The sequence below is a fragment of the Penicillium malachiteum genome, assembly GCF_028827825.1.
Source record: "Penicillium malachiteum strain IBT 17515 chromosome Unknown utg000003l:1.0-4950554.0:1.0-4952489.0, whole genome shotgun sequence".
Lineage (NCBI taxonomy): Eukaryota > Fungi > Ascomycota > Eurotiomycetes > Eurotiales > Aspergillaceae > Penicillium > Penicillium malachiteum.
Window position 1 is genome coordinate 3,856,180 of NW_026643096.1, and position 27,350 is coordinate 3,883,529.

The 27,350-nt window shown below is 47.0% G+C and overlaps 9 protein-coding genes across 9 annotated transcripts; 4 read left to right on the forward strand and 5 right to left on the reverse strand.

Moving 5' to 3' along the window:
- Positions 1-351: 351 nt before the first annotated feature.
- Positions 352-2,213, forward strand: N7483_007767 (putative transcription initiation factor TFIID subunit 12; the record flags this gene model as incomplete). Its single annotated transcript, XM_057091204.1, has 2 exons — positions 352-1,893; positions 1,959-2,213. The coding sequence occupies 2 exons, from the start codon at positions 352-354 to the stop codon at positions 2,211-2,213; spliced, it is 1,797 nt and encodes a 598-aa protein (XP_056945945.1).
- Positions 2,214-3,994: 1,781 nt separating this feature from the next.
- Positions 3,995-6,721, reverse strand: N7483_007768 (1-phosphatidylinositol-4-phosphate 5-kinase; the record flags this gene model as incomplete). The annotated part of the gene is made up of 4 exons (XM_057091205.1): positions 3,995-4,465; positions 4,538-5,080; positions 5,137-5,497; positions 5,568-6,721. The coding sequence occupies 4 exons, from the start codon at positions 6,719-6,721 to the stop codon at positions 3,995-3,997; spliced, it is 2,529 nt and encodes an 842-aa protein (XP_056945946.1).
- A 1,844-nt stretch (positions 6,722-8,565) lies between these two features.
- N7483_007769 (histone H1/H5 family protein) lies at positions 8,566-9,874 on the reverse strand (the record flags this gene model as incomplete). Its single annotated transcript, XM_057091206.1, has 7 exons — positions 8,566-8,685; positions 8,759-8,917; positions 8,975-9,075; positions 9,254-9,384; positions 9,480-9,502; positions 9,687-9,712; positions 9,808-9,874. The coding sequence occupies 7 exons, from the start codon at positions 9,872-9,874 to the stop codon at positions 8,566-8,568; spliced, it is 627 nt and encodes a 208-aa protein (XP_056945947.1).
- A 2,847-nt stretch (positions 9,875-12,721) lies between these two features.
- On the reverse strand, positions 12,722-14,161 carry fen1 (multifunctional nuclease RAD27; the record flags this gene model as incomplete). Its single annotated transcript, XM_057091207.1, has 5 exons — positions 12,722-13,243; positions 13,300-13,861; positions 13,922-13,926; positions 14,001-14,086; positions 14,149-14,161. 5 exons carry the CDS (start codon positions 14,159-14,161, stop codon positions 12,722-12,724), a joined length of 1,188 nt encoding a protein of 395 aa, XP_056945948.1.
- A 470-nt stretch (positions 14,162-14,631) lies between these two features.
- On the forward strand, positions 14,632-17,014 carry N7483_007771 (uncharacterized protein; the record flags this gene model as incomplete). Its single annotated transcript, XM_057091208.1, has 3 exons — positions 14,632-14,897; positions 14,960-15,803; positions 15,857-17,014. The coding sequence occupies 3 exons, from the start codon at positions 14,632-14,634 to the stop codon at positions 17,012-17,014; spliced, it is 2,268 nt and encodes a 755-aa protein (XP_056945949.1).
- Positions 17,015-17,612: 598 nt separating this feature from the next.
- Positions 17,613-19,096, forward strand: N7483_007772 (acyl-CoA dehydrogenase; the record flags this gene model as incomplete). The annotated part of the gene is made up of 4 exons (XM_057091209.1): positions 17,613-17,814; positions 17,862-18,813; positions 18,875-18,984; positions 19,050-19,096. 4 exons carry the CDS (start codon positions 17,613-17,615, stop codon positions 19,094-19,096), a joined length of 1,311 nt encoding a protein of 436 aa, XP_056945950.1.
- Positions 19,097-20,072: 976 nt separating this feature from the next.
- On the forward strand, positions 20,073-20,977 carry N7483_007773 (putative ubiquitin conjugating enzyme (UbcD); the record flags this gene model as incomplete). The annotated part of the gene is made up of 4 exons (XM_057091210.1): positions 20,073-20,116; positions 20,189-20,234; positions 20,602-20,785; positions 20,838-20,977. The coding sequence occupies 4 exons, from the start codon at positions 20,073-20,075 to the stop codon at positions 20,975-20,977; spliced, it is 414 nt and encodes a 137-aa protein (XP_056945951.1).
- A 1,494-nt stretch (positions 20,978-22,471) lies between these two features.
- Positions 22,472-24,357, reverse strand: N7483_007774 (VOC family protein; the record flags this gene model as incomplete). The annotated part of the gene is made up of 2 exons (XM_057091211.1): positions 22,472-24,098; positions 24,182-24,357. The coding sequence occupies 2 exons, from the start codon at positions 24,355-24,357 to the stop codon at positions 22,472-22,474; spliced, it is 1,803 nt and encodes a 600-aa protein (XP_056945952.1).
- Positions 24,358-26,394: 2,037 nt separating this feature from the next.
- On the reverse strand, positions 26,395-27,252 carry N7483_007775 (18S rRNA pseudouridine methyltransferase; the record flags this gene model as incomplete). Its single annotated transcript, XM_057091212.1, has 2 exons — positions 26,395-26,871; positions 26,971-27,252. 2 exons carry the CDS (start codon positions 27,250-27,252, stop codon positions 26,395-26,397), a joined length of 759 nt encoding a protein of 252 aa, XP_056945953.1.
- Between the last annotated feature and the right edge of the window lie 98 nt (positions 27,253-27,350).

A 27,350-nucleotide genomic window follows, 5' to 3' on the forward strand; every position in this document is an offset into this window, starting at 1 on the left:
GGATCTTCAAGTTGAGAGTGTATCTAGATATAGCACTGAGTCGGTACCTACTATGCACATCCATGGATAGGAGTGACATTGGAGTGTCAAGACTCACCGCCAACTTTCCGCTCCTCGAACATCGAAAGCCTCATCTTCCATCCAAACCCTCAAAGCTGACTCAAGCCCCAGATTATTATCATTCATTGGCATCCAATCTCCAGATCCTTCCAGTCTCATTGTGGGAATTGAAATTCGATGTCCTACCTATACAGTCTTTCGTTCCCCGCCCTAGTTTGAATTCCAGTACTACGACCAGCCCCTACCCTCAGGTGAATTCCTCGGTCCCTTGAGCAATCACTGTTTACCGGGATGGACGGGTCGCAAAGCCAGGCGGGTCAGCCTATCTCCCAGCCGGCTGCACAGCAGCACTCAAATCTCATTCGGACCGATCAAGTGCAAAAGTTGCCCCATTTAAACGAGGCGCAAAAAGCTCAACACACGCAGCTCGTTCGCAGCTTCTGGGAGCAACTAAACACTCGTGACCCCCAAAGCCAGGAGTATCAACATGCCCAACTCAAACTCTCCCAGTTGTCCCAGAATTTGATGAAAGGTATGCGTTTGTTTCAACAAAACCGTCAACAGGCGATTCAGCAACAGCAGGTTCAGGCCGCCGCCGTACAGCAGGGCCAACCAGTTCAACGGACGCAGTCCAACAACCCTCAGAACCTCAGCCAGCTCCTGCCACAAATCCAGGCCAAGGTTAACTCGCTTAATTTTTATCTCCCACCGAACGTCACCCAGGAACAAGTACAGACGTGGATCCCCGAAGCCCGGTTGCGATACGGTATCGCGCTTCAGAAACAGGAAGTTGGGCGTGCACGGTTGGCTGATTTGCGCCAGCAATATTCTCAGCGTCAAGCGCAAGCCAATATGTCGCAAGAAGAAGTACAGGAATTCAAGAATCGGCAGTTGGCAGCGGAAAAGTTGTTCCGCGAGGGTAGCGATTTTCTCAACAAATTCAAGGAGCAGCAGGAAAGTTTCAAACTGCAATCACAGGGGCAGAATCCTCAGATGAGTCAACCAGGACAGGGAACAGCTACGCCTGTGAGCCAACCCGCGCCTGCCGCGCCTGTGTCGACTCAGGCGGCATCTAACACCCAGGCGGTTAATGCCACTCCCTCCTCGGGCATACCTGGACAGGCACCCACTCCAGCTCCGCACACCATCAACTCTGCTGTGAATGCGGCCCGCAACCAAGCAGGACAGACTGCCATGTCTCCTTCAACATCTCAGCCTGGACAGGCACCTCCATCGGCGAGCGGTACTCCGGTTCCATCAAATGCGCCTCCTCCAACTCAACGACCTCAACCTCAACCTCAACCTCCATCGCAGCAAGGAACTCCTGGAACTCAAGTCACCTTCACTCAGGCTCCTCCTGACGGAACCACTTCTACACCAGCAAGCTCACAGCCGATTAATCAAGGTCCACCCCGTCCTCTATCTCATCAAGCGGCGATGCAGCAAGCAGCTCAGAGCTACAACACAAATCAAAATCAGCAGCCACAACAACCAAGTATCACCCAAGCTGCAAACAATCAACAAAGTCATCCTCAAGGCTACCTTGCAAATCGGTCCGCTGATTCTTCTTCTCGTAACATTAACATGCACATCCCTAAAAACCTTAGCGTCTCTACACCTGAACCAGTCACCATGTCTTCGGCACGTCCCTCTCTGACTGGAGGCCCTAACCATGCCCCTGGCATGATCAGTCAACCTGCTATTCAGAAACACCCTGGCTATGTTCTCGAGGGTGAAGGTCAGCATGTGCTCAGCAAGAAGATGCTGGACATCCTAGTTCGTCAGGTCACTGGTGGTGGTGAAGGAGAGATGTTGACACCCGATGCTGAAGAGGTAATTTTCCATTCCGCGTTTTGTAAATGGTCAAAAAAAAGAAAACTAAACATTTCACCCTCTAGTTCGTTCTCCAGATGGCAGATGACTTCGTCGACGACGTAATCACCCAGGCCTGTCGGCTTGCCAAGCTGCGCCCCTCTTCAACACTCGAAATCCGCGACATCCAGCTTGTACTGGAACGAAACTACAACATGCGCATCTCCGGTTTCTCCTCTGATGACCTTCGCACCGTCAAGAAGCCTCAACCCACCCAGGGTTGGCTACAAAAGATGACAGCCATCCAGGCCGCCAAAGTCACACAGGGCAGGTCTGAGTAGAGCGAATTACCGGTAATATATGCCGTGCATTCGAACTATTTCACTTGATCTACTATGACGATGATGATGCCTCCTCCCTTTCCCCTGCTTCCTGCGGCCTTTTATCTTTCACGATCGAGGCCCATACCCCTTCTCTCTTATGAGCTTTTAACAAGCTATTCAAGCCACTCAAGTATGGAATTATGCTCTTTTTCTTCATTTTCATCTATGTCATAGGGTAGCTGCTACAGTGAATGGCGATCCATGTCATTTTATTAATCGACTTATTCTTCAGAGCTCCGAAGCAGCATTCTTAGTCGTCATTCAAAGATTGAAGAAAGAAGACTTGAAGTGAGATTGATGGATCCATCCTCATTCCCATTTGACATGTAATCTGTAATTCCACTCCTGTCCAGCCAAGCACTGAGTGTCTATAGTGTAAGGTTAATTGATGGAGGGGCCAGATATGTGGGTGGAAATTGAGTCTCTACTTGTAACCTTGAAAAGAAAACCGTGACTCCAAGAGTTCAGTCTTCAAGGTCCACTGCCTTGGTCCACATTAATCCGGATGTAGTCAATCTAATGGTGCCCAGGTAGTGGATTTCACTCATGATGTATGATTTATTATGAATTTGAACATGGTCAACCAAAGAGGAGCTTTTTAGAGGGATTTTTTTTTCTTTTGGGGGGAGGAAGAAGGAAGAAAAAGGAGATTCTCGTTAGACAGAAGCAGGATGTGAATAAGAAAAAAAAGAAAGAGGGAGCATTCGTCTGGATTTCGAAAACACATAATACTCCAAGGCTCACTAAGTAGTCACGATAATTCCAAGTGGTATAGTGATTGGTACAGGGTATGAGGGTATGAATTTCAACACAGGGAAAAGGCAGATAAAAAAGAAAGAGAAGAAAAGGAAATTAATTGGTATGTAGAGCGAGGAAAGAGAGACAGCCAGGAAAATGAATATTTAGACTTGAGCCAAGGGAATGAAGACTGCCAGTGAGATGCATGAATACCCAATTCAGGGGGTGTTTTCCAGAATGATTCTTGTGACAATCGATTCCGGAGAGTGTGATCAAGAACTAGGTTCTTGTTTCACAGGGCGAGCTGAAGAGCTGAAAAGCTGAAGAGAGAAAATTTTGTGGGAAATGAGACGAGCATATGTGTGATAAGAGAGACCGAGCGCCGTAGTTATGGGGAAAAGGGCAAAAGGGCAAAAATATTTGGCGTCCATGCTCACAAGCCGTGTTCAAATACAAAGAACGTGATAGGTGGGTCGTTCAGCTCCAGCGCAAAGGGAGTATTGTCTGGGGTAAAAAAGAAAACAAAACAAAAAAGCAGGTTGTTGAGACTGCAAAGCAAGTACACGAAGATTGTGATAATGTCAGAGAATGAGGAAGTCGATACAGTGGCATTATCTCAGCACTGGGGAGATGACGAGGGAGCATTGAATGGGTTAGTAGAATTGACAAGCATGCTTGACAACTGAGGCTGAAATATACACATGTCACTCATGAGCGTCAATAGTCTCTGAGAGACTATGGCAGGGGGTCGAAACTGAAACTGAAAAAGAAAAAAAGAAAAATAGGGAGAGTGCTCGCCACATCATGCCAGGTGTGAAAGGTGGGTAGAAGCCAATGGTCTATCAAGCAATAAAAGCGATGTCTCGCTGATTAGAGAGAATAATTGGGGTGGAGGGTTACCGAAACTTCACTGACAGGTTTCAGATACCCAAACGATACGGAACTACCCTAGCATTGAGCGAACCGTTGGAATTTCTCTCCAATCGGGTTGCTTTCCTTTGCTAGGGGGGCTGGGGAGGTTCATCAAGTGGAGCTGGGGGTAGGTCCTTATCGATGCCAGTACCAGGACGACCATGCCGGCTATGTGAACTGTGGCCGCCTATACTACTTGCCTCGCCAGCTTCGTCCACAATGGGAAGGGTTGAAGTTGGTCCAGGTCCAGCAGCATCCGCAGGGTCCCACACAGTAGCCAAGGTTCGAGGGTGTGTGACCGACACATCTTTGGCTGCCTCTTTCTCGGCCACCTGCATAGTTCGCTCCACAGATGACGATCGTGATTGTCGCTTCTCTCCTGATTGCCGGTCGGAAGCTCGAGACTGTCGTCGGCGGTCAGCCTCTTCTTTAGACATGGTAATCCCTTTTACAAAATTGATAAACCGCTCTCCGTACCCCTCCGGAGGGATGGGGGAAATTTGAGATCTGTCATTGGAAAGACCTTTGAAGAAATTCTCAAGTTTCTTGACCGTTCCGTACTGTCGGGGAAAAAAGAAGTTTAGTTGATAGGGTCATATACCTAGGTAACGTTCAATGGGTCTTTCACTTACATGGGTCAGACAGTCAATAATCCCCAGATAATAGATTTCTTCGCCCGGCTGGCCATTTTCATGGGTTGCGCGGAAGCCTCCATCATCTGCGTAGAAAACATGATACTTGCGCTCGTCGAGTATTTCTTCCGGCATCTTCGCAGCTGCCTTATCCAAGGGCACAGGTCGCTCGCGCTTTATTAACATGCGGAGTTCTCGGGCTTTACGCTCATTCTCAAGTTTGGAGGGGGTTCGCATCAGCATGTTAGGGCTTGCCTCCTCTTCACGATCACCCCCAGGCTGAAAGACCTGAAGGGTCTTGTCGCGCAATTTCTCTTCGTTGCCTCGTTCCACGTCGTGAATGCCCACTAGAAGTGAGTAGTCCATTATTTTGAGCCTTTTCAGTAACTCGACGTCGCGCTTCAGCTGCTCAACGAAGAAATCACGTTTTGCAGGTCCGCATTGGAGATATCGATTCCTTCGAACCCAGTTTAGATCTTTCATCGTTGCACGTGGGTTTCGTTCAAGATCTGACTCTTGCAAATCTCGACCAATGGTTGAGCCCTTCAAATCGAATGTTTGGTGGATATCTCGGTGGGTGGGAACAAATTGTTCATCACAACAAAGTGAATCTTGCGGCCATATGCCATCTTGACTCGGTGCAAGCCGTAGAATTGCGAGATCAATGTATTGGGGTTTTTCTCCACGTGTCGATAGTATTCTGGCAATATTTTCCGGAGAAGCTTATGCTCGGCGTGATGGATGGTTTTGATAATGTACTTGTAGTCGCGGGAGAAGTAGAAGAAACTGCCACTCTTGCCAGGTGAACCCAGCTCAGACAGAATATATTTGCTGGTGAGGGACATGAGATAATCGGCAGGGTCAAGGCGAAACTTGGCTCGGAGGTGCCGGAAAACCCAGGGGGCATAGTCCTTGAATTTGAAGTCGTATTTGGCTGAAGGGATCAACTCATTCCCGGTACTGATGTGGTCAGTGACACTCAAAAAAGTATTTGAAGACATTTTTTATCAGGATAACGGCCAGCACCTACATATCAAAAGAGAATTTATGCTTGGCTCCAAAGTCGGCTGGAGTTAATTCCCGATCCATCTTTGCGTTGATGCGAGATACCGTGAAACGAATTCCCGTCAACATGTTGTACGCCGTGACATAATTAACATGATTCTGGTCAACTTTGGTGCCCACAATTACGCGTTCATCATCATCATCTTCGCGCCGCCGTCGTGATGCTCTTTTTTGCTTAATCGCCTCTGCCCATCGGGCCGCATCCTCATCAGGCAGTGTCTCATCCAGGGGAGGATCCGACTGGGTTTTTGTTGCCCGACGAATTAGGCCGAGCGACGTGCGTCGATGTCCGCCAACAGTTGGGGATAATCGACCGCTGCTGGAAGCAACCTCCTCGTTCTGGTCTCGGCTATTCCGACGGGTGCTGAGGGCCCGCGGAACCTGTAGGGAATGCCGATGTCGTATAGTAGACTGTTGGGAGTCTTGTATGGGAGTTGTGTCAATGTTAGAAGGTACGGGAGGGGAGGAGTAACGGTGATGACTGGACTTCGGTCCTGGGCTCAACCGATCTAGGTCGGGAGAGTGCCGACCCGTGTCTTCGCCATTTGGGATCTGTAACAAGGAATTGGAAGGACTAGTCGGCCTGTCGGAAATAAAGGGTTCATCGGCAGAGGGACGGTGAAGATCACTATTGATCATTGGCTTTCCCGGCGCTGATTGCCGGTGGCTTTGGATTGTTAGGCCATTAGCCAGCTGACTTGAGATGGAGGGTGCTGTCGTGGAGCCTGCTCCGGGTCCAGCATCTGATGACTTCCCATCCAACAAGACCGACTGCCGACCGCCATCTCGAGGATCTTTGGCGGAACCATTTCCTAAAGAGTGTATGCTGTCATCCTTGGAGTAGGACATCTCGCGCGTGTAAGAGCTGATACTTGATCGGCCATTCAGCGAGTACACACTCCCGTTTTTCAGGTTTGTAGACAATTGGCGATCATTCTGGTGGGCGTCGTGGTGGGCGTCGAGGTGGGCGTCGCCGCTTGGTGGGTTGGGCCAGTTGGTCCACAAGAAAGTGTTGCCGACAGAGGATTTGTCGTGCGACTTGCGAGGCGACTCGAATGAACGAGGATAGGTAGCTGTCGCTGTTGCTGTCGGGTAGGCGTCATGTGAGAACGATGGCATGGTCAGTCTCGGTCGTTTCCCCCCCTTTCCTCTTTTCCCTCGGTTTTTTGGGGCCTTGATCTTCTAAAGGGGACGGAGTGACGTGAGGTCTGCGTGAACGGGCAAGCCAAGGTAATGGCAATGACCCTGACTGGGAAGCGAGTAGAAAAATGAGACTCGGACCGAGTTCCAGGCGGTGGGAACAGGAAGGAGAGATGGGGGTGTTGGAAGGGTCCACGGATGGTTTGGAGAGAAAGCTGGAGACGATGGAGTCTGGTAACTGCTGGGCTGTTCTTCCCTTTTCCTTCTCTTTATCTTCTCCTGTTGGTATTCTGGTTTATTTTGATATAATGCGTAACCAGGAAGAATGAGAGATTACAGATCAGAAAGATTGAAGAAAGAAGACTCAAGGGACCAAGATGTGTAATGGGATATCCAGTAAGGAGAAGAGAGTACGGGGGGATGGAGAAGTTGTGCACATTGAGGCCGTGTTTGAGGTGTCCAGGTGTCAATGTATGGTAATGTAATAATACGCGTGTAATACCACTATTAGACCGAAAGTTGGGAGGAATTGAAGAGAATTTGGGCTATATTTGTTTATTTAGGTTTATATCTAGATATATTAATTACTTCTACTATAACCCTGAGTCCTGGAGGTTTCATATAGTATTCTTAAACAGTTGGAACATAATTTTCTACATAGTTCGTACAGAAGATTATGTCCAGAGGGGTTGAATGGTGCCCAGGTGGTTTTCAAGCAAAATGACGTCGCGGGTGATGAATACCCGTGGACATTATACTCCTCTAGGGCTCCAGGGCAACCTCCAGGGCTAGATATCATCGAACATATTGAGGATACCATGGACTTGAAAATCGCCTATATATTCAAAGTCTAAATTTTAGATTAATATCTAGGTAGATCAACCTTGATATAGAATTTTAATGTGAATAAATTCCATATTTTTGTGTTGAGACTTCATTCCTCTGATTGTATCTGTTGACCCTAAATGATCTGAATGTTTGAATGGCTGTGGGGGCGGACTCCAAGGTTATCGCTGAGTTCCTGACCCAAACCCCCATCCAATGTTCGAATGTTAGGACTTCAAATGTTTATGTAGTAATTCCACATGTGCCTGAGGTCACAACAGCACACGACTTCCTGATTGCCCACCTCCAGGGCTCCAGGGCTCCAGGGCTCCAGGGCTGTATACATAGATACTACCTATGTAGATAGCGATCTGATGTAAACCTCCATCATGATGGGCCAATTCGAACCAGGTTTAACCAGCCTGAGCCCGCATGATACCATAAATAAACCCGCTCCACTATTATCATTGACTCGGAACCCATACTCCGTTTTCCAGGGGCTATGTACAAGTAGGTACATATACGTGCATGTGTGTGGACCGATGCCCAACATACTGTATATCTACCAACCGATTCCTCGGGGCTTAACTATGGGAAGTTGGTGGCAAATGCCCTACAGACCTCTGCGAGAAAAATTATTGGATCGAAGAAATTTCAAATTCACGATTGTCTCTAGAAGAGATCCGACAAAGTCAAACAAGTGAACAAACCAATTCCCCCATTGAGAACCCACCACAGGACGCCATCCTTTCAATGTGGAAGCAGAAGAAAAAAAAGAAAAAGAAAAAGAAAAAACCAAGACGAAGAGAGCCATCATAACAAAGATATCCCAGAATCAATCACAAAAGGAACCCCTGCGAACCGCCAGATCAACGGGTCGAGGGAAACAAATTACATCGGAAGAGAAACAAAAGAAAGAGAACCTGATAAGCCTCCCGAGAAAAGCGCACGTGAAATTGGGAGTTGAATCAGGTCAAACAGAAACCAACAATGAGGTTCTATTTCTTGGTGGCTCGCTTCTTGGCAGCGGCCTTGACTGGTGGCGGCGCAGTGGTCTTGGTGACCCGACCAGACTTGGTCTTGCTTAGAACCTTTGGTTGTTCAACAATAGCAGGGGCCTGGAAGTAGGTGGTCAGTATAATGATATACATGTCGATAAACAAAAGATTTGTTAGAAAGAAGAATACATACGGCAGCAGGAGCCTTGGTCTTGCGAGCCTTGCCCGAGTTGGCCTTGGGCTTGACAGCAGCCTTCTTTGTGACAGGCTTCTTGACAGTGGCCTTAGTAGCAGTCTTAGTGACCTTCTTAGGAGCCGCCTTCTTGGTGGTGATAGCCTTGGTAGTGGTTTTCTATGAGAAACTGTAAGCAAGGGCGACGAGATTGCCGATCCAGCTTCAATAACTGACCTTGACAGTGGCCTTGGTAGCTGCCTTAGCGGCAGGCTTAGCGGCGGGCTTAGTTGCAGGCTTGACCTCTTTCTTCGCCAGCTTCAAAGGTCCCGATGGTCCTGGTACGCGACGCGTCAGTCTCCTATAACATGAGCCAAGTACAGCGGAACAAGTGAGCCAATGCCTCCCCAGGCGCAACTTATGACTCTTGACAATAATTTATTGATAAACATGAAGAACAAAATGAAACTTGATGTTGCAGGACTGCGTTTGACCGCGGAGAACGTTTCGACTTACCCTTGGGCTGGGTGAACTCGCCCTTCTCAACGCCAGATTTGATGGCCTTGTTGAATTGGGCATCGAAGGCACTCTGGGACGCGAAGGTGATCTGATTGTTGGCAATCACATACTTCTTCAGGGCTTGACGACTGTAGTTGGTCAGTATTTGGTTGACAGGACATAGAGGGGAAAACACGACGCGACCAGAATGGGGCCGCGCCGATGAGAAAACATCAACACATACCTGGAACCGTTGCGCTCTTTCAACTATATACAGAACAGGTCAGTCCCCATCAAAGAAAGAAAAAGAATAGAAAAAGAACAAGAACAAGCGACCAAATGTCCTCCATCTTGGAAAGTCGTGGTTGATCCTGCCCAATGAGGCGTGTCACGGTCGGGCGCGCGACCCGCCATCACAACATGGGGTTATGGAATTCAATGATCTACTTACGTTCACAACAGCATCCTTGATCATATCTATATCACATAAATCAGAATTGAAACGCGACTCAGAAGATACCCATCATGTATTTACGCGATGGGGTGGTGATGGAAGATCAGACAAAACATACCACGGTAGGATGCATGAGCACCAGGTGCAACCTTCTTGGTAGCGCCAGTAGCTTTCTTAGGAGGCATGATGAAATAAGATGAGAAGAGTTTGAACCTTGGAAGAACTCAAGTAGCTTGAAAAGAGTAGATAATGAAAACAAGGAGGGAAATTGGGGGAGAGGAGAAGAATCAAGAGGGAAAAAGAAGCAGTAGGGGAATGGGGGAAGGGTCGGCGGGGCATCCGTGATTTATAGGCGGCCAGTGTTGACACCAGATCACCGGCTAGGATATTGGCTCACTTACTCTCTCCCCCATATGAGCTTTTTTTTTTTTTTTTTTTTTGTCGTGATTTTTCTGGGGGACTTTTTTTTCTTCCCCTATATGTATTTTTATTTTGATCCTTGATTTGATATGATTTTGATTTCCCCCATATACATATATCTATTATCATATATCTTTGGATTTTGATTTTATTACTAGTACTTTGACACTGGTTTACTGTGATCTGGAATCTTGCTCACATGTACATCAATTGTCATGGGAAATTTTAAATTTTATGAATATATATATTTCTTTCCATCACCGTTTTTTGGTCCCTCAAATCTATCAGTCTCGGAGTTCACGCGTATTAAATGGGGGAAATTGTTGACTACATTCCCCCAGATGGCGGAGGGTCCATCCATTCCAAGGTTCCCGAGCATTCGATCTCATGTATTTTGCAATCCCTTAATGTGGTGGATTTTTAGGAACAGATTGGAAAATCAGCATGGATCAAAAGAAACAGAATGGAGAATGAAAGCTATGTGGGGTCTGGATATCAAGAATATCATAGTTTTGGCTCATGGGAGAGCTCCTGAGGGTGCCTTTATGAAGCATTCCAATGAGATCGGGTCCTCTAAGGGCTGCACATGTGAGTACTGCTAGGTCCAATCATATTAGACATGGATTTTGATCTTCACTTACTTGTGTGGCCATGCGCGTCCAAGGAAACCTAAAACGCAGAACTACTAGTACCAGTAGCAGAGGGTTTCTCAGACTGCAAACGGCATGGAAACAGACACTGGCATCTCCAGGGCTGGACGATTTCGTGCCAGTGGGCAGTCCTGCAAAATTACTACTAGTAGTTTACATACTATGTACCTAGGTATACGCTGCACATGTGCCCACATGCAGGTGCCAGTGGTAGGAAAAGTTCAAATGTTACATTCAACTTGAAGTTATTTTGTAGGTACTATTAGTAGTAGATGCAACTTGAACAGTACAACCTTGGAATGATGGAATCCTCCAGGGCTGATAGCACTTGAGTGTACGGACTCGGGGTAGTGGCTGTATATATATGGTCAGGTGATAACCAAAGTGATAACCACCTCCAGGGCTGGGCATGAACTGATACATCCACCTGCCAGTGGGCAGATCGTGATGTCCATACTACGATGTACATATGTAGTATGATGATACTTATGTAGAAGGTATATATTATGTATACTTCGAGTTCTCCATACACATGTGCACCAGTATGCAGCTCTTCCGAGTCCATCTAAGTTTCTTCTCTTTACGTACGACGGCACTGAGTGCGGAGTCCGAGTCACGAGATATGTATGCAGCTAACCTTGGAAGTCTGGGTCTACTGCGGCGTTGTCCCATGGTACTCCCTGGACATTCGATGATGTCTTGACTTCAATTTTTAGTTGTTGGTTTTGACAAATGTTTCAACTAGTCTCAAAACTTTGGAAATGCTAAACATTTGAACAGTGTTCAAGTCTCATATGTAACTCCCGAGGTCTGCAAGTTGAATCTTGGAAACCTTGGAACCCTAACCTCTTTCGAGTTTCCAGATTACTAATCAACTTAAAGATAGTGCTACCGCTTTCAATATTGGAAATCTTTTTGTTTTTTTCTGCCATCTCTCTTCGCTATGGAACTTGGGAACATTTTTATCAATAAATTATCGGAGGAAATTCACCGTGTAAGACGTGAAATCTGAACCTTGGAAAGTTCCAGATAATTTAATAACCTCTGAAGTATCTAAGATCAATTGCTAAAAGTTAAAACTAACCAGTACACTGAATACATATATACCTACCTAGGTACTGTCACTGGCAGTATCAAAATCGAGGCCATTAGGTATAACCAAAACATATCATTAAACATGGAGGGTCTTGATCCTACCCCCCCCTGAAACTTGATTGATCATCAAATTAAAGAAAAATAATCATCAATCTAGGCACAGTATTGCTGAGCTCTTCATTCGATCTTCCGAATCACTCTGGATCGAGATCAAGAGCAGCTAATTATTTTTCGCAGGCGTGATTCCCCTCAGGTACTCGCTTATCCCGCCTCGATCTACCCATAGTTACTATGTACCTAGGAACTGGTCTCTTTCCGAAGAGTTCCACCCACCAGGATCTCTCCTCTACCTCTCTCTCTCTCTCCCTCTCTCTCTGTCAAAAAATAATAATATTGATCGAACTATTCAACTCCAGCAAAAACAATGACATTTGAGATATTTCAAACTTATCCATCATATGTGCAAGTGAGGATCAACGAAAAGCCAGAAATGTATCAGAGCCTGTTTCTTCGATCCCCCCCCCCTGATCACCGACTCATTAAAGCCATGTAAACATCAGATTGGGTATGAATGCCATAAAACCTCACTCAGACACGAGAATCTTGAAAGTTTCTTGATTTTTGAGGGTAAATAAGTAGATAAGACCCACGAGACTGCAGAGGTGACCAAGTGGAAGGTGTCACTCATTCACATATCAATAAGAGCTAGAAGAAAAAGTAAAATACATGGAAAGAAAATAAAGAGCATGGAATGCTAGCATCAAAATCATAATAGGACCAAGAAAGACCCAAGAAGGAGAAAAAAAAAAGACGAGGAACCAAAACTAACAGCGACAAACTCATTTGAAATTTTAGCGCCTCGGGAACCTAGCCTGCACCCCGCGGCTTGGCCTTCGCGTCTTTCTTTGCCTTGGCTTCATCCTTCTTGCGCTTCTTCTGCTCTTGAATTTTTTCATCGTTTTTTCGCTTGAGATTGGCTTTCTCCTCATCGGTACGCGCTTTCGGCTTGAAAAAGCCCTCCAGTCGAGATTGTTGGGCAACTTTGAGGTTTTTTGTTAACCGGGCAGCACCATTTCGTACGCGATCCTCGTTGAATCCCTTGTCAGTAACCAAGAATTCAACTAATCCGTCCACGTTCGGCGCTTCCCACTTGAAATCGCAGGCGGGATCGTTTGCGTCGCGAACATCTGGCGCGATAAATAGATCCCGCGCATCTTGATAGGGCCAATCTTCTGGGACCACATACTTCTTCTTGGGGTCCTTTTCCATAAACTCGAGCACTTTCTCCAATGTGCCATGTTCGCGTATCAAGGCAAGGGCGGTCTGAGGTCCAACTTTAGGTATGGGTTCTAAGTAGTCACAGCCCAAAAGAATGCAAAGATCAATGAACTATATGATAAAGTAAGCCTCGGCGATTACTCATATGCGGGATCTAAGACACATACCTGATTGCGATCCATGTTAAGCCCTTCCAGGGCTCGACTCAGGTGAATCTCTTGAATTGGTTCCTTCCGCTGCTCACTGAATGTTAAATGCCTCAAAAGAATGGGAGACTCAAAACATAATGTATCCATATCTTCGGAGGCAGCCGCATAGACCTTTCCTGCACGCGCTAGAATAGCACACTGAGCCTCGGCTTCGGTGGGTGCATCGATGTACGGAATTCCCATCAACTTCAATAATTCTTTGCACTCAGCATTGTGCTCGCGAGTGACTCTCACGGTGCGGCGCGAAAATTTCTCGATATCTTCCGCAGTGCCGGTTTCTTTGGCTTCCTCATGGGCCTCGTGGGCCTCTGCCTTACGTGCGCCACGCTTTGCTAGCTCACCAGACTTCAATTTTGGAGGGGCACCGTCAAAGACGTACAAAGGCTTGATACCATTGTCAACCATTCGAAGGGTCCGATAAAACATGCCCATCAAGTGGGATGTTGTTTCGCCAGTATCGCTCATTAATTGCTGACCTTCCGAGCGCACAGCTATGAGGAAGCTGTAGATACTCATGGACCTGGAGGAGCGTCAGTGGTGGAGAATGTATGGGGGTTTGAAATCGATTAGAGAAACGGACGCATCCTTAAGTGATGAAAGTAGTCAGTTATCGATGAGCAGGTCTTTAAAGGGAGGAGATTGTGAAAGATCAAACGTACAATTGCAACCTTGCGGCCGAAATGGTTTTTAATTTCGCCAGTCTTAACAGCATCGGGCGCATTTTCCGAGATAACTTGATAAAGATCTATCATGGATTAAGTTGGCAAGGCTTGCCCAGAATAAGAGATCTTCACTTGATAGACTCACGTTTAATACCCATTTTGAACGTATGGCCAAGGTCCAAGAATATGGAAGAAGAAGAAGTTAGGGAGGAAAAAAGTGAGAGAAGAGTCTAGTTTATTGTCATGTGGACGTTCTCATTAGAATGAGAGAGACTGTTCACAACCACTTGAATAGAGACAGACAGAGAGAGAGAGAGAGAGAGAGAGAGAGATGAGAGCTCAAGGGCAGACGCGTTCATTGGTAACGCGCCACGCGCCCGCAGCCTCATAATTAAACCAAATATGGACTAGCGTAAAGCTCGGACTAATCACGTGATTATTTATTTAGTCGTAGCGGTCATGTGATAGCATTTACCAATCACGTCACATGACCCCGGGATATGTAGTCCATGTTCTCCACAGTGATTGCCTCAGGCTAGTGCTTAATCGATCAAGACTCCCGACCTCGGGACCCCGCTCTCTCCCTCTCGGAGGAGTGTATGTGGAGAGGTTGAGGCGACATCCCACCATGAAGCGAAATCGTATCCAATTCGAGATTAGCGGCGATGCATCCTCCACATCTCCGCAAGGTGACTTCATCCCAGAAGATCTGCCACAGCAGGCCCAGCATGTCCCAAAGATCTCACGGAGGATACGCGCGTGTACCGAATGCAAGCGGCACAAGGTTCGCTGCGACATGAAGGCAGGTGAGTCGATATGTTCGCGCTGTCAACGCATGGACCTAGAGTGTATTGTCAACAAAAGTCTGCAGACGTTGCTGGAGGACGAAGCAGAGTAAGTTTACTCTCGAGGGCTAATAGGCTTAGACGGAGCTAATTACAGCATTGATTGATTAGATGGAAAAACGTGATTGAGCTGGCAATGACGGACCTGCTTAGGAAGGCTCAACTGCCAGAGCTATCGTACTACCATGCCGGCGGTGGATCGATCGAGACGCCTTCGAAAAAAAGTCGCCGGAAAGAGTCAACAGGGTCCCTGGACGAGACGGAGCTTGCAATAGAGAAGGATGGCGGGAATACATTGGTTTATAATTCTGCTTGTCGATTGATGAGCTCAAGTCCATCGAAATACCCTTTCTCGCAGCACCAATCGCAATATTCAATTGATCGCGAGGAAAACGCAGCCACTTCGCTGGTGACAGCTCCGATGGGTAGTCTGTATGAGGTCACACAGTTGAGTGAAAACAGGGAGAGCTTACCTGGCCAGCGTCGTGTGCCTGACCAGGCATTGGTGACTGATTTCATCTCTCGTGGCGTGGTGGAATTACAAGAAGCGGAGGAATTGTTCCATCATTTTGAACAAGTGCTCAATCGCTATCTCTGGGATGGGGCGTTATTAGCCCAGAAGGACTTGACGGCTGTTCGAAGATCTTCATCCATGCTGTCTGCAGCAATTCTGGCAGTGACAGCGCTGCATTTGCCATCCAAAGAACGCACGTTTGATACTTGCTATACTGAGTTTGCAAGGCTAGCATCAGAGTCAATGCTGGGACATCATCATACTTTAGATGATATTCGTGCCTTATGCATAGGCGCCTTCTGGCTAGCCGATGTCAGCTGGAAGCTCTCTGGCTATGCTGTGCGTATTGCGACCGAGCGAAACTTGCATCAATTTTATCGCAAGGCTGTCCAGGGCTCTCCAGAACACAAGGAACAGGCTCGTCTGTGGTATCTTTTATATGTATGATATAATGCATTTGCTGTGAATCATAATGAGAGGTTAACACATGACAGACGCTTGAACATCATTTTTCCATCGCATACGGCAGGCCACCCATTATTCACGAGGATGCCAGTATTACTCAGCACAACTCGTTTACACAGTCTCCATCAGTATCCCAGGGAGATCTTCGACTCCATAGTCAAGTCGATCTATTCATCATATTAACCCGTATTTATTTTGCTTTTGGTCCCGACGTTGATCTTGATGTACCCGAAAGTGATTTCCCCAAGATTGACCAATTTGATTCGGACCTGGATGGCTGGAAGTCGGCATGGCTTCCTCGACTTGGTAGGATCAAACAATTCATTTCACGTTCCTCGACGCCATTTCTGACCGATCCTATAGTTGGAAGTCGACACGTCGGTGCATATCCATATAAAGCGGTATACATGCACTACCACTTCTCTCGGCTTCAATTAAACTCCGTAGCTTTGCGTACCTACCACTCTTCAACATCTTCGAAGGCCATGTCACCAGAGCGGAGAAAGCGAGCTAATATCGCAATTGAGTCCGCCATTGCCACCCTGAATGTTGTCTTGGGCGAACGGGACATCCAACGGGCCTTGGTTGGGGTTCCATTATATCTTCACAGCATGATCACATTCGCGGCTGTATTTCTTCTAAAAATTGCAGCTAAGGCGTGCTCGACTGGCCCAAACGCGGGAAGACCTGACCCAAAAAACTCAATTGCATCGGCTGGACTTCTCGTCGATGTAGGGTATGTGCGGGTGTTGGTTGGGCGTATTGTTGAGATGATGGTTTCTTGCAGCCAGAGAGCAAGTGAGCGGCATTTGAGCCATCATATCGCTCGTGGCTTGAGAAAGATGCTTACCGGGTTGGAGGAATGGGAAAAACGTAACGGAAGCCAACAAACTCAAGGTTTAACCTCACAAGAGGCACCCTCTCTCTTCAAGCCAGTCATCATTCCAGGGGCCCAAATATTAGGCGAACGTGATACTATATTGACCCATCCTCCGCCACTTCTGGGAGTGGCACCATTGTCCGCTGAACGCAGTAACGGCTTCGAGTCTGTGATGGGCTCGGCCCAGACCGACTCTGGTCTTTCTGAAGGATCAATAGATCCGATGATGGCGGATTTGTGGGGGTTTGATGAGGAATACTTTCCTACGGGAGTCTTTGACTTTCTTCAGAGCCAGATGCCAGCTTAAGAGGAAGACTGGTCATTCTCTAGAATATCAATCTTGTACATAATAAATAACCTTGGAACCCTTCCTCCTATCTCCACGTTGAGGTTGGGCGATATTGTGATGAGAAGCATCACAGATCACTAGAACATAAATCCATATAGTCCTAACATAATCCACATAATCCTAACCGTGGTACTATGAGCAGGTTGGACCTATTAACCAGGTGCCGAAAATCGCCGATTCAGGAGTCCCACGTCGGCACTACTAAGTAGGAACTAGGTCAGAAGATAACTCAGAAGATCCTAGAATATGAAATCGTTAATTAGTAAAGTTAAATAAATTACAATTGAGGTTTTAAGCTTGAAAATGAATTAAATGAATCAAATTGATCTATAGGTAGACTATACCCACTTCAATTCCGTCATTTGTTGCTCGGCGATTCAATCTTCAGAATTACCGAGGTTCGCCGTTACTAGCGCATATTTGATAGGAAGCTCTTCCCCGCGATATCCATCATACCTTGGTTAGAAACCAACCCTTTTCTATCTCCAAGTCCTACAATTATTTCTTCTCCCTTCCTGTATAAATTCATTGATACCTTTATCCACCAGACGAAATCATGAATCGCTCGCTCCTCCGTAGTGTGGCACGCTCTGTTCAGGCAGCTCGTCCTATCGCCAGCCGGAGGTATGCATCATCCTCTGTCGCCTTCAATTGGGAGGATCCCCTTGCTGCAACAGAGCTATTCACCGAAGAGGAGCTAGCAATTCAAGATACAGCTCGGCAATATTGTCAAAAGAAATTGATGCCACGAGTTCTTGGTGCGCTACCCCCGGTTGAATAATCCCAGTCACTGTGATATACATAGTCCATTCTAACATAACGCTTCTCTCTCCTTTGGTAGAGGCCTATCGAAACGAAGACTATGATCGCCGAATACTCGAGGAGATGGGTGAACTTGGCCTTTTAGGCGCTTCGATTGAAGGTTATGGCTGTGCTGGTGTCAGCACTGTGGCTTCCGGTCTGATCACCAAAGAGGTGGAACGGGTTGACAGCGGATACAGGTCGGGCATGTCGGTCCAGAGCTCCTTGGCGATGACAGGTATCTATGAGTTTGGTACGGAGGAGCAAAAAGAGCGATTCCTTCCAGGATTGGCACAAGGAAAAGTGGCTGGCTGTTTTGGCTTGACAGAACCTAATCATGGTTCTGATCCTGGGTCGATGGAGACCGTTGCACGCGAGCATCCCACTCAAAAGGGGGTCTACCTTTTAACTGGTAGTAAAACATGGATTACCAACTCACCCATTGCGGATTTGGCGCTCGTGTGGGCAAAGCTTGAATCAACTGGTAAAATTCGGGGGTTCGTGGTTGAAAGATCTAGGTGCCCACCTGGTACTTTTGAAACGCCAGCAATAAAGAACAAGAGTGCACTTCGAGCGTCAATTACTGGTATGATCCAGATGGATGATTGTCCAGTTGCCGTGGAAAATATGTTTCCCGATGTGGAGGGTCTGACAGGTCCGTTTACCTGTCTGAACAGCGCACGTTTGGGTATTGCTTTCGGTAGCATGGGTGCGCTGGAAGATTGTATTTCTCGTGCACGGGAGTACAGTCTTGAGCGCAAACAGTTCAAGGGCAATCCATTAGCCAAATACCAGCTTATTCAGAAGAAGTTGGCAGATGCTGTGACGGATGCGGCATATGGAACACTGGCCGCGGTGCAGGTTGCTCGTCTTAAGGATGCTGGGAAGGCTACCCCGGAGATGATCTCGATGATTAAACGACAGAATTGCGATCGAGCTTTGCAAAATTCTCGAATGTAAGTGATCTGAATATTCTATTGTCTTCCTTCGCTCGTTCTATATGCTTACCATATCTAGCCTACAAGAGATATTTGGTGGGAATGCAGCCAGTGATGAGTATCATATTGGGCGTCATGTGGCCAACTTGTTTGTGGTTCAAACCTATGAAGGACAGAGCGATATTCATGGTACGTGAGCCGAATCTCTGTGTGTTGACATATGTGCATTGTAGTCGAAACTAATTAGTTTGCAGCCCTGATTCTTGGACGGGCGATTACAGGAAAGCAAGCCTTTGTATAAACCTAGTCTTCCACTTATGGCCCATGGGAGAAGAACTTGAAAAAGAGAGTGTGAGTGTGGACTTGTTCCAAGGTTATGAATTGATCATCATGAAAATGACTATATGATCTCACTTTGAAGGGAAAAAACACTCTTATAAAAGAGAACCATGTTGAACGGTGGAAAGAATAGCTTGAAAGAATCGAGGCAGTATATAGAAGGTAGAGAGTTGAAGATCACACGTGACATCATTGAGGGGCAATTTTCACTTTTGACCCATTCAAATGTTGGTACTCTGTACCTGTTAGGTACTTATAAAGATGTGTATATCTAGCATTTGAAAACTTTTCAACCCAATTACAGATCTCTGTGAAACTTGCGGAATATTTGAAATTCATATAGTCAGTAGCCTGGAAGAAAGAGTACTAGTAACTTCAAGTTTAGATCCGTGGATGTCTATGCTCAAGTGGACGAACTTGAAGCACTTAATCTTGGCTCAAGTACTTAGTGAGAGTAACAAGGACCTGAAAAGTCAACATAGCTAATATATGTATCATAAATACCAATCATATTTTAGATATTTCTAATATTAGATCTCCAGATCAAATAACAGAGAGAGAGAGAGAGAGAGAGAGAGAGAGAGAGAGAGAGTCCAGTCTTGATCTCTCACATATTACTAGGTAGGTACTTGGTGCCTTAATGGAGTGTGTAATATTGAAACATGTAAAATTACCAAGGTAGGTGCCCAGCCCTGAAGGTGCCTCATTCCCAATAGCCAGCACCTGCCAGGTGGGTCATAGTGGCGTGTATTGGTAATACCAATCCCTCCCTCCAGCCCACCCATTTTCCCCCTCTTTCATTCTTTCTCATTCTCTTCTTCTTTTCCACACAAAGACGTAACCGTACGTGGAACAAGTCCGCTCCCCCTCCCCCATCTTGTTTCCGCTGACCATTTTCTAGTCTTTCCCTTCTCCCTTCTCTCATTTCTTCATTCATCATGGCTCTCAAGCGCATTAACAAGGAACTCACTGACCTCGGCCGGTAAGCATGACCTTCTCCATGACGCTGTCGGAGAATCATATTTGTAGGAAATGTCAACTGACCCATTCACAGAGATCCCCCCTCCTCCTGCTCTGCTGGTCCCATTGGAGATGATCTGGTATGAATACCTTGCCCTCGCTCATTTCATCAACATGGTCGTCGTCGCGAACACCCCGCCCCTCTCTCGAAATGTCTTATCGCGTGGCGGGGTTTGACTGTCCTGCAGATCATTAGATCATTCTGATGGATGATATGAGATACCGGATGACTGACATTTTCCCCTCGGTTTTTTTACCACCTACAGTTCCACTGGCAAGCAACCATCATGGGTCCTGTAAGTCGAAATAATCCTCGTGTCCAAGGCCATATTATAAACAAGGTGTGGAGAGGCAGAATGAGACATTGGGGAACCCAAAACCCTCTCACCCACACTAGGCCAACAACGCACCTATCATGAATCACATGCTGATATTACTGCTCAATAGGGTGATTCACCTTACTCGGGAGGTGTCTTCTTCCTCACAATTCACTTCCCTACCGACTACCCCTTCAAGCCTCCCAAGGTTAACTTCACCACTCGCATCTACCACCCCAACATCAACTCCAATGGCAGCATTTGTCTCGATATCCTCCGGGATCAATGGAGCCCTGCCCTGACAATCTCGAAAGGTTCGGCCCAGTCAATCAGCGCGCAGAGACATAGGCTAATATCTTTCGACAGTACTACTTTCGATCTGCTCGATGCTCACAGACCCCAACCCCGACGATCCTCTGGTGCCCGAGATCGCACACGTGTACAAGACGGACCGTCCGCGGTACGAAGCCACGGCCCGCGAGTGGACTCGCAAGTATGCTATCTGATCGGCATGATCTCCCTACATCGGCCCCCAATACCATGACCCCCCCCTTTTCTATCCTACACAATTCATCGATCTGTTACTCGTCGCTTTTGCATACTCTCCTCTTGTCTCTGTTAGATCCAGACCCGTGCGGCCCGGCGTATCATGGTCGTAGAAACTCGCTGCCTTTCGTTCTTTTAGCAGTTCTGCTGAAGATCCATTTCCAAGTCTTCTTTTAGTCTTCTTTCTCAATTTGCTCAATACTGCTCTATGTTGTCTGTGTGCGTTAGTTTACAGGGCAGCATATTCAATGATTCATATGGCTACTATTCATGCATGGAATCCTCTTATGCGAGGGCCACGGATATTTTTTTTATCTCAACCCTGGTTTCCCCCCTTTCCTTATGAAAAGCAGAAATGAAATAAAAACTACTCCATTGAAGCTCGAGAAGGTAATGACAGAAAGGTCGAGGACGTTGACTTTGTGCCGACAGTCAAGACTATGCAGTACCTTTCCCCAAAAGCTGTTTCTCTTGAGTAACTGCTACATCTCGAGACAGAATTACACTTGGCTGGGACCAGTGGGATTGGATCGAATCAGAGAATAGATTTGGCGATGTGGAGAGACAGGACTGAGGCGGTAGTGTATACTAAGTAAAGGGAACGCGGTGCGGCTTTGCGGTTTCTCTCTTCTCTTCTAAGGTCACGGTTCTTATTGTCAGGTAGCACAATATCGGCAGCAGGGAAGTCTTTCTCCCTCATAGGATATGTATTGTGAGTATGCTCGAGGTCATTTGTTAGTCACATGGGGTAGGAGATCAAGAAATTCCCTCATCCGAGTCTCCTCCGCCAGGGCTGCACCTAAAGGTAAATACGAACACATGCGTTATTTAGTATTACCTAGTTCAAGTTAATTGAATTTTCCAGGTGGCTGTTTTCAAATGTTAGCTCCTGAGATTTGAATGCGGAGGAATACTAGCTTGCTTCAACACCCCACCGCACCATCAAATCGCCATTTTGGTCAGTAATATAGTATTCACCTTTTGTCTATCAGAAGATCAAATTAGGGGGGAAGGATATCTATGTAGAAAAAAAAGATCTTGAGATTAATTTAGGCGAGAGTAAGCCGGAGAGATAAAGGATATAAGTCGACCCATCATGATGCTATCAACATTTGAAAGACATGACATCTGGACACTGCCAGTGCATGTGTCGAATTGGAGTTATCTAAAAAGAACTAATTCCACCTGAGCAACCTTCAAATGTTGGAAGCTCCAACGATTGTATCCATAACTTGAACTTGAAGCCACATATGCATGTCCAGGTGTCCAAGGAGAATGAACTTCAAGTTGAAGTAGGTAACTCGCAACTACTAACCAAATATGTCATATATATAAGCCATAAATCTAAAACCCAAACAAAAAAGAACCCCATAATGCAAATAAATGTTCAAAGAAATTGAAGGACCGTAAACATAAAGAAAATGCAATCCAATTAAACCCTTCAACATTTGAAATCAAACAACCACCTCACTCCCACGTCGACTCCCAACCTTAGATGGTGCCTTACTTCCCGATCCCGCTTTCACTGTATGTTGCGAAGCCCGAGAAACCTGACTAACACTATCAGCCGGTTTAACCGGCTCATCGTATTTAGACCTGGAGGTATGTCTGGATGTCTTTGAGTGCTTCGAAGCATGCGAGTGAGTAGATCTTCCAGATCGACTCCCAATCTGACTGATCGAGTCATCGGGTGTGACGTTGGATCGAACATCGAGATCAATCACACTTTCAGGTAATGGGACCTCTCGTGCGGAGAGATAGGATTTCCCATGTGCACTTGGTGCTGCCGAGTAGTAACTTGCGGATGTCCCTGCGGGAAGTGGGATATTCCTTGCGGATCGGGTAGATGACGCGATACTTCGGGAATCGTCTTTTTCCTTGGTGGATTTGCTGCTAACGTGCGAAGCCTGAGAGGGTGCGGGGCGGTAGATTGCGTTCGAGTTGGACTGGCTGTGGGTGGAATATGTATCTCTGTCGTCGTGGCTGTATCGTCTTGTATTGTTGCCTGCCTGCGAGGCTTTGATCGTCGATGAGGAAATCACGCTTCCAGAGCGTGGTTTGTCCGCTGCGTAGCTACTGATAAACGTACTGGGATTGCAGTGATCACGCCAGCCGTTCATCGATGGTGGGTATTCGATTGCGCGTAGGGGTACATCTTCGAGGATACTCATTCCGTCCGAAGCGCGGCGTCCGTGCTCGTCGACGTACTCGGTTCCCTCGTAGATTGTGCTCGCGCGTGGGTTCTTGGAGGATACGCTTCGGCTCATCACGGATCGAGGTCCTGAGGCCGAGGTGTATACGCTGCGTGGTGGAGGGGCTTCCAGAGCTCGGTACTGTTGGTAGCCCTGGTACTCTTGATGCTGTCCTTCCGATTGCCGAGACACCTGTGATGGAGGTCCCATGAGCTGGTGGTGCTCCGGTACATACTGGGGAGTAGTATATTGTGGAGGTGGATTGTTGGTAGCACCATCGGAAGAGGACTGTGAGTCGCCCTTGACCATCGCGTATGCGATTGCCGCGCCTGCTGCGGCTCCAATGAGTGTACCAACAATCGTCTTCGCAATCTTACTACCGTCGTCTGGTGCCTGGATATTCTGCACAACTGTGTATGTAGGTGCAGGTGCGGGTGCCGCAACGGGTGCAGGGGGTGCACGAGAGACCATCGAGGGAGCTGCACGTTCGACAGTTGTAGGAGCCCTGGAGATGGCACGAGACTTGGCCTCTGATCTAGGCGGTGCAATGCTCTCCGTTCGAACAGAGCTAACCCGGGTAACGGAGGTAGCTTTGCTGATGACAGTAGATGCTCTGCTGCTCTTGGAGACTACTGAACCGTTCTCCAGTAGGGCGATGGTTGGACCCCCGGCTTCGGATGCAACGACCGTACCGCCAGAGCGATACACAGCTTCGATGCTGTTGCCGTCGAAGTCAACCACAGCGGCACTGAAGAGTCCCAGTTGGGAATCCCGGCACTTGGGTTCGCTTTGCATCGTGCCTCCGGCTTTCAGGGCGGATATAAAAAATGTGTGCACGGCGTCCCTGGTTGGAGCGGGGAAGGCAACGTGGACAGCACTGGCAGAACCTCTGTATACATAGATGCTCTGTTAGTAACTTGTTCTTCTTTGTACATCGTATGCCCATGCAGGGTATAATCGAGTATGACGTACCCTGGCTTGCGCTCGGTGACCCAGAAATCAGCAGGTTCCCCCTGCTTCTGCCCGAAGCCTATGTAATCATCATGGCGACCGATGAATTGGTATCCGAGTGGTTGAAGACATGATAAGAAGAAGGATGTCGAAGTTGGGAGGTGTGAGACGGTCAAGGTGAGATGGGAGACAGGCATGATAGAAGTTAGGATGGTGAATGATGCTAGTTAAAGCACCAGTATAAAAACCCGGTAGTTGATGTACGATGGAAGCTTGGAATGCAAGATGAAGAGAAGAAGTAGGGAGTACCTAGGTAGAGAGGATTTATTATATACAGGGTGGGACCAGAATCTATAACAAGAAGCACTATGACACAGAGACCCGATGTTGGCAGAGACCGCAAAAAGGGCAAGGCAAGAAGATTGTGAACCAATCCTAATCAGTAGAGCAAAAGCACGGAAAAAGCTGCCCAAGCTTAGAATAGTCATCTGAGTTGGAGCCCACCGCAGTTGTCCGAGAATGGAAACCCACAGGGCCCCTCACTGTACGGAGTACGTAGTACTGTAATTCCCACATTATGGTGAGTGCTGGATGGTGGGATAATGCCCGGTATGGTGGACCCTTGAGTAAGAAACCATAGGTCGGAGAGAGAGAGAAAGAAACTCCCTATGATCACAATATCACCCTGAATTAAGAAGCGATAACGATCTGCACGTCGGGAAAAGGTGAAACGAGCCCCGACTGGTGTTCATCTGTAGGTTCGGACGTGGCAGTTCTAGAGGGAATCTTGAGTGGGGGTGAAGTAACCATCCTTGGGGACGGGAATTGGCTTTGCCAGGGGAAGTTGCATGTATTTCCACCCCTTTCCATAATCCCGGTCAAATCATAGTTCCTGATATGATTCGGTGTAGAGCCTAGAGGGTATGGGAGTGGATTCAGGCAGGGGTTAGCTTAAGCAGGCGACTAGAGCGGTAGAGCGGTAGAGCGGATGGCCGCTCGGATCCTATGAAGGCCAGAGAGGTCATCGCGGGGAGTGGATCAAAGGGTGGCGGGGCGGATACTGTATAATGAGAAGGTCAAGTGTTGGACAAATGATGAGTATGATGGTGGAGTCAATGGGCAGGTTTGGCCCATTTGAAACAGTTCAAGTTGGTGGTGGGTTTGGGCATAGTTCCTGACCGCTTATTGTTGGAGGTTGGGAGAAGTTATTTTTGTTCTTTTTTTTACTGAATAATTGATGTCTTGTGCTCTAGAATAATGAGTCACCTCTTATTCTAATTTATCAATTTATTGCATAAGTCGGACTGCCGTACGATAGGACATCACCCATAGTATGTACAACTCACCTTTATGGGTTCAGTGCGGGTCTGGGCAGTCGTGCATCATTAGTTAAGTTAGTTAAGGGATCCGCCTGATTCTACTCCATAACCTGGAATTTGATTAGTTGGAAGATTTAGTCGTACAGAAAAGAAAAAGTGAGGCGACGCCACGTAGAGAGTCTTAGCCCAAGATTCTTTCATTCCCAAATATCAGGAATACGAGTGATACTCTATGATCCATATTACAAATGAGAAATTGCTAATCCAATGGAAGGAATACGTAAAAACCGAATGATATTTTTCGAGATATTCGATACACTATGTGCCTGATCAATAAGCCAAGTGGCTCCCGATCAAATATTTGCTGTTCACTTTTCTGGTCTCGACGCCACGAACGGGGGAACCTGTGGATGGAAGAGCTCTCTGAGATCAGGACTGGATTGGCGAAAAGGAACCAAATGCCAACCAGTCCGAGTGTCGCTGTTGTGGTTGAAACGGGGCGCGGAGAGAGAAAAAAAAACAGAGGATTAAAAAAAAAAACAAGAAAAAAAGCCAACATATGAGAAGATCTTTCCTGTTAGCCCCCAGGGCTTCCAAAAAAAAAAGAAATCTCAAATAAAAATAATTATGGTTTATGTTGGCCAAATTTCCCCCTGCAAGATGTATGCCGACATGGCAAAGTCTCCAAAAACACAATAACAGTAGAGTGGGAGAGTTGAGTACTGCCCAATTGAATATTCCAAATCAAATGAGGACCCGCCCCGTACTTTGAGGAACGATTCCCATCACTTTCAGACCCCAATGGTCACCCCGTCGCAAAGAAATTCGTAGCTTCGTGGCAACAAGATTTGCCGAGCAGACGGCAAAAAGCACGCGCATATATGGTGCACGTGAGATTTCAAACCTTGCATCTGCTCAAAGGATGTCCCACACCTCCTCGGCTGCGTGGCAGAACTTACTACAGGCCACACTGGCGGAAAGACTGTAGTTACTGATACTGATGGTATCATCCTTGAACGAATCGGCAAAGTCATCATGTCCCTTGGCCATCGCACCGACAAAAATGGCGATGCTCTCCTTGGGTCCCAATGACTCAACGTAATCCTTGGTACGCACAACCGGGGCATCGAAACTCATGGTGACCTTGCGGCAGTTGGGAGGCAGGTGATCGGTGATCGGGTTCTTGATCACCTTCAACAGCTTCTCCTGGGAGTTGGTGGAACGGATGGACAGACGGTGAAGCAACTGGACCATCAGACCAGCAAATCGCTTGAAAGTTCGAGGAATACGGACGGAGGGGTTAACTTCAATCAGGACTCCCTTGGCGGTATGGATGAAGATTTGAAGGCGACCGGCCTTGTTGACGGGAGAATCAAGGAGGGTGAGGAGACACTGAGAGAAAAAAAAGTCAGAAAAAAATCCCTCAACTTCATCATCGATCAAAACCACATCTGATTCATCTGAGAATCTTCTCATCTTGTTCTGTCATACCTGGTGGGTAATATCCGGACGAGCTTCACTGATATCCCGATTCATCTTTCGCATAATACCAATGTGCTCATCACTGTTCAGCAACGAATACTTCTCATCCTTGGCACCAGCTCGACCACTTGAGGCCCGGTAGGTCTCAAGACTGGCATTGGAAAGAATGACAATCAATCGTTGAGTGTCCTTGTCATGAGAAGGGATGGGGACATGCTGTTCCGCAACGAGTTGAGGCAGCTCAGGTGGGGGGCAAGACTGGGTTCCTGGCGGCGAGGTTTCGTCAGACATGTTGAATGAAGAAGAAAAAATGATTAAACTCGGAAAGGAACGAAGCCGTAGAGTGAATTTCTGGACTCAAATCCAATAATAGATAGAATCTCAAAAAA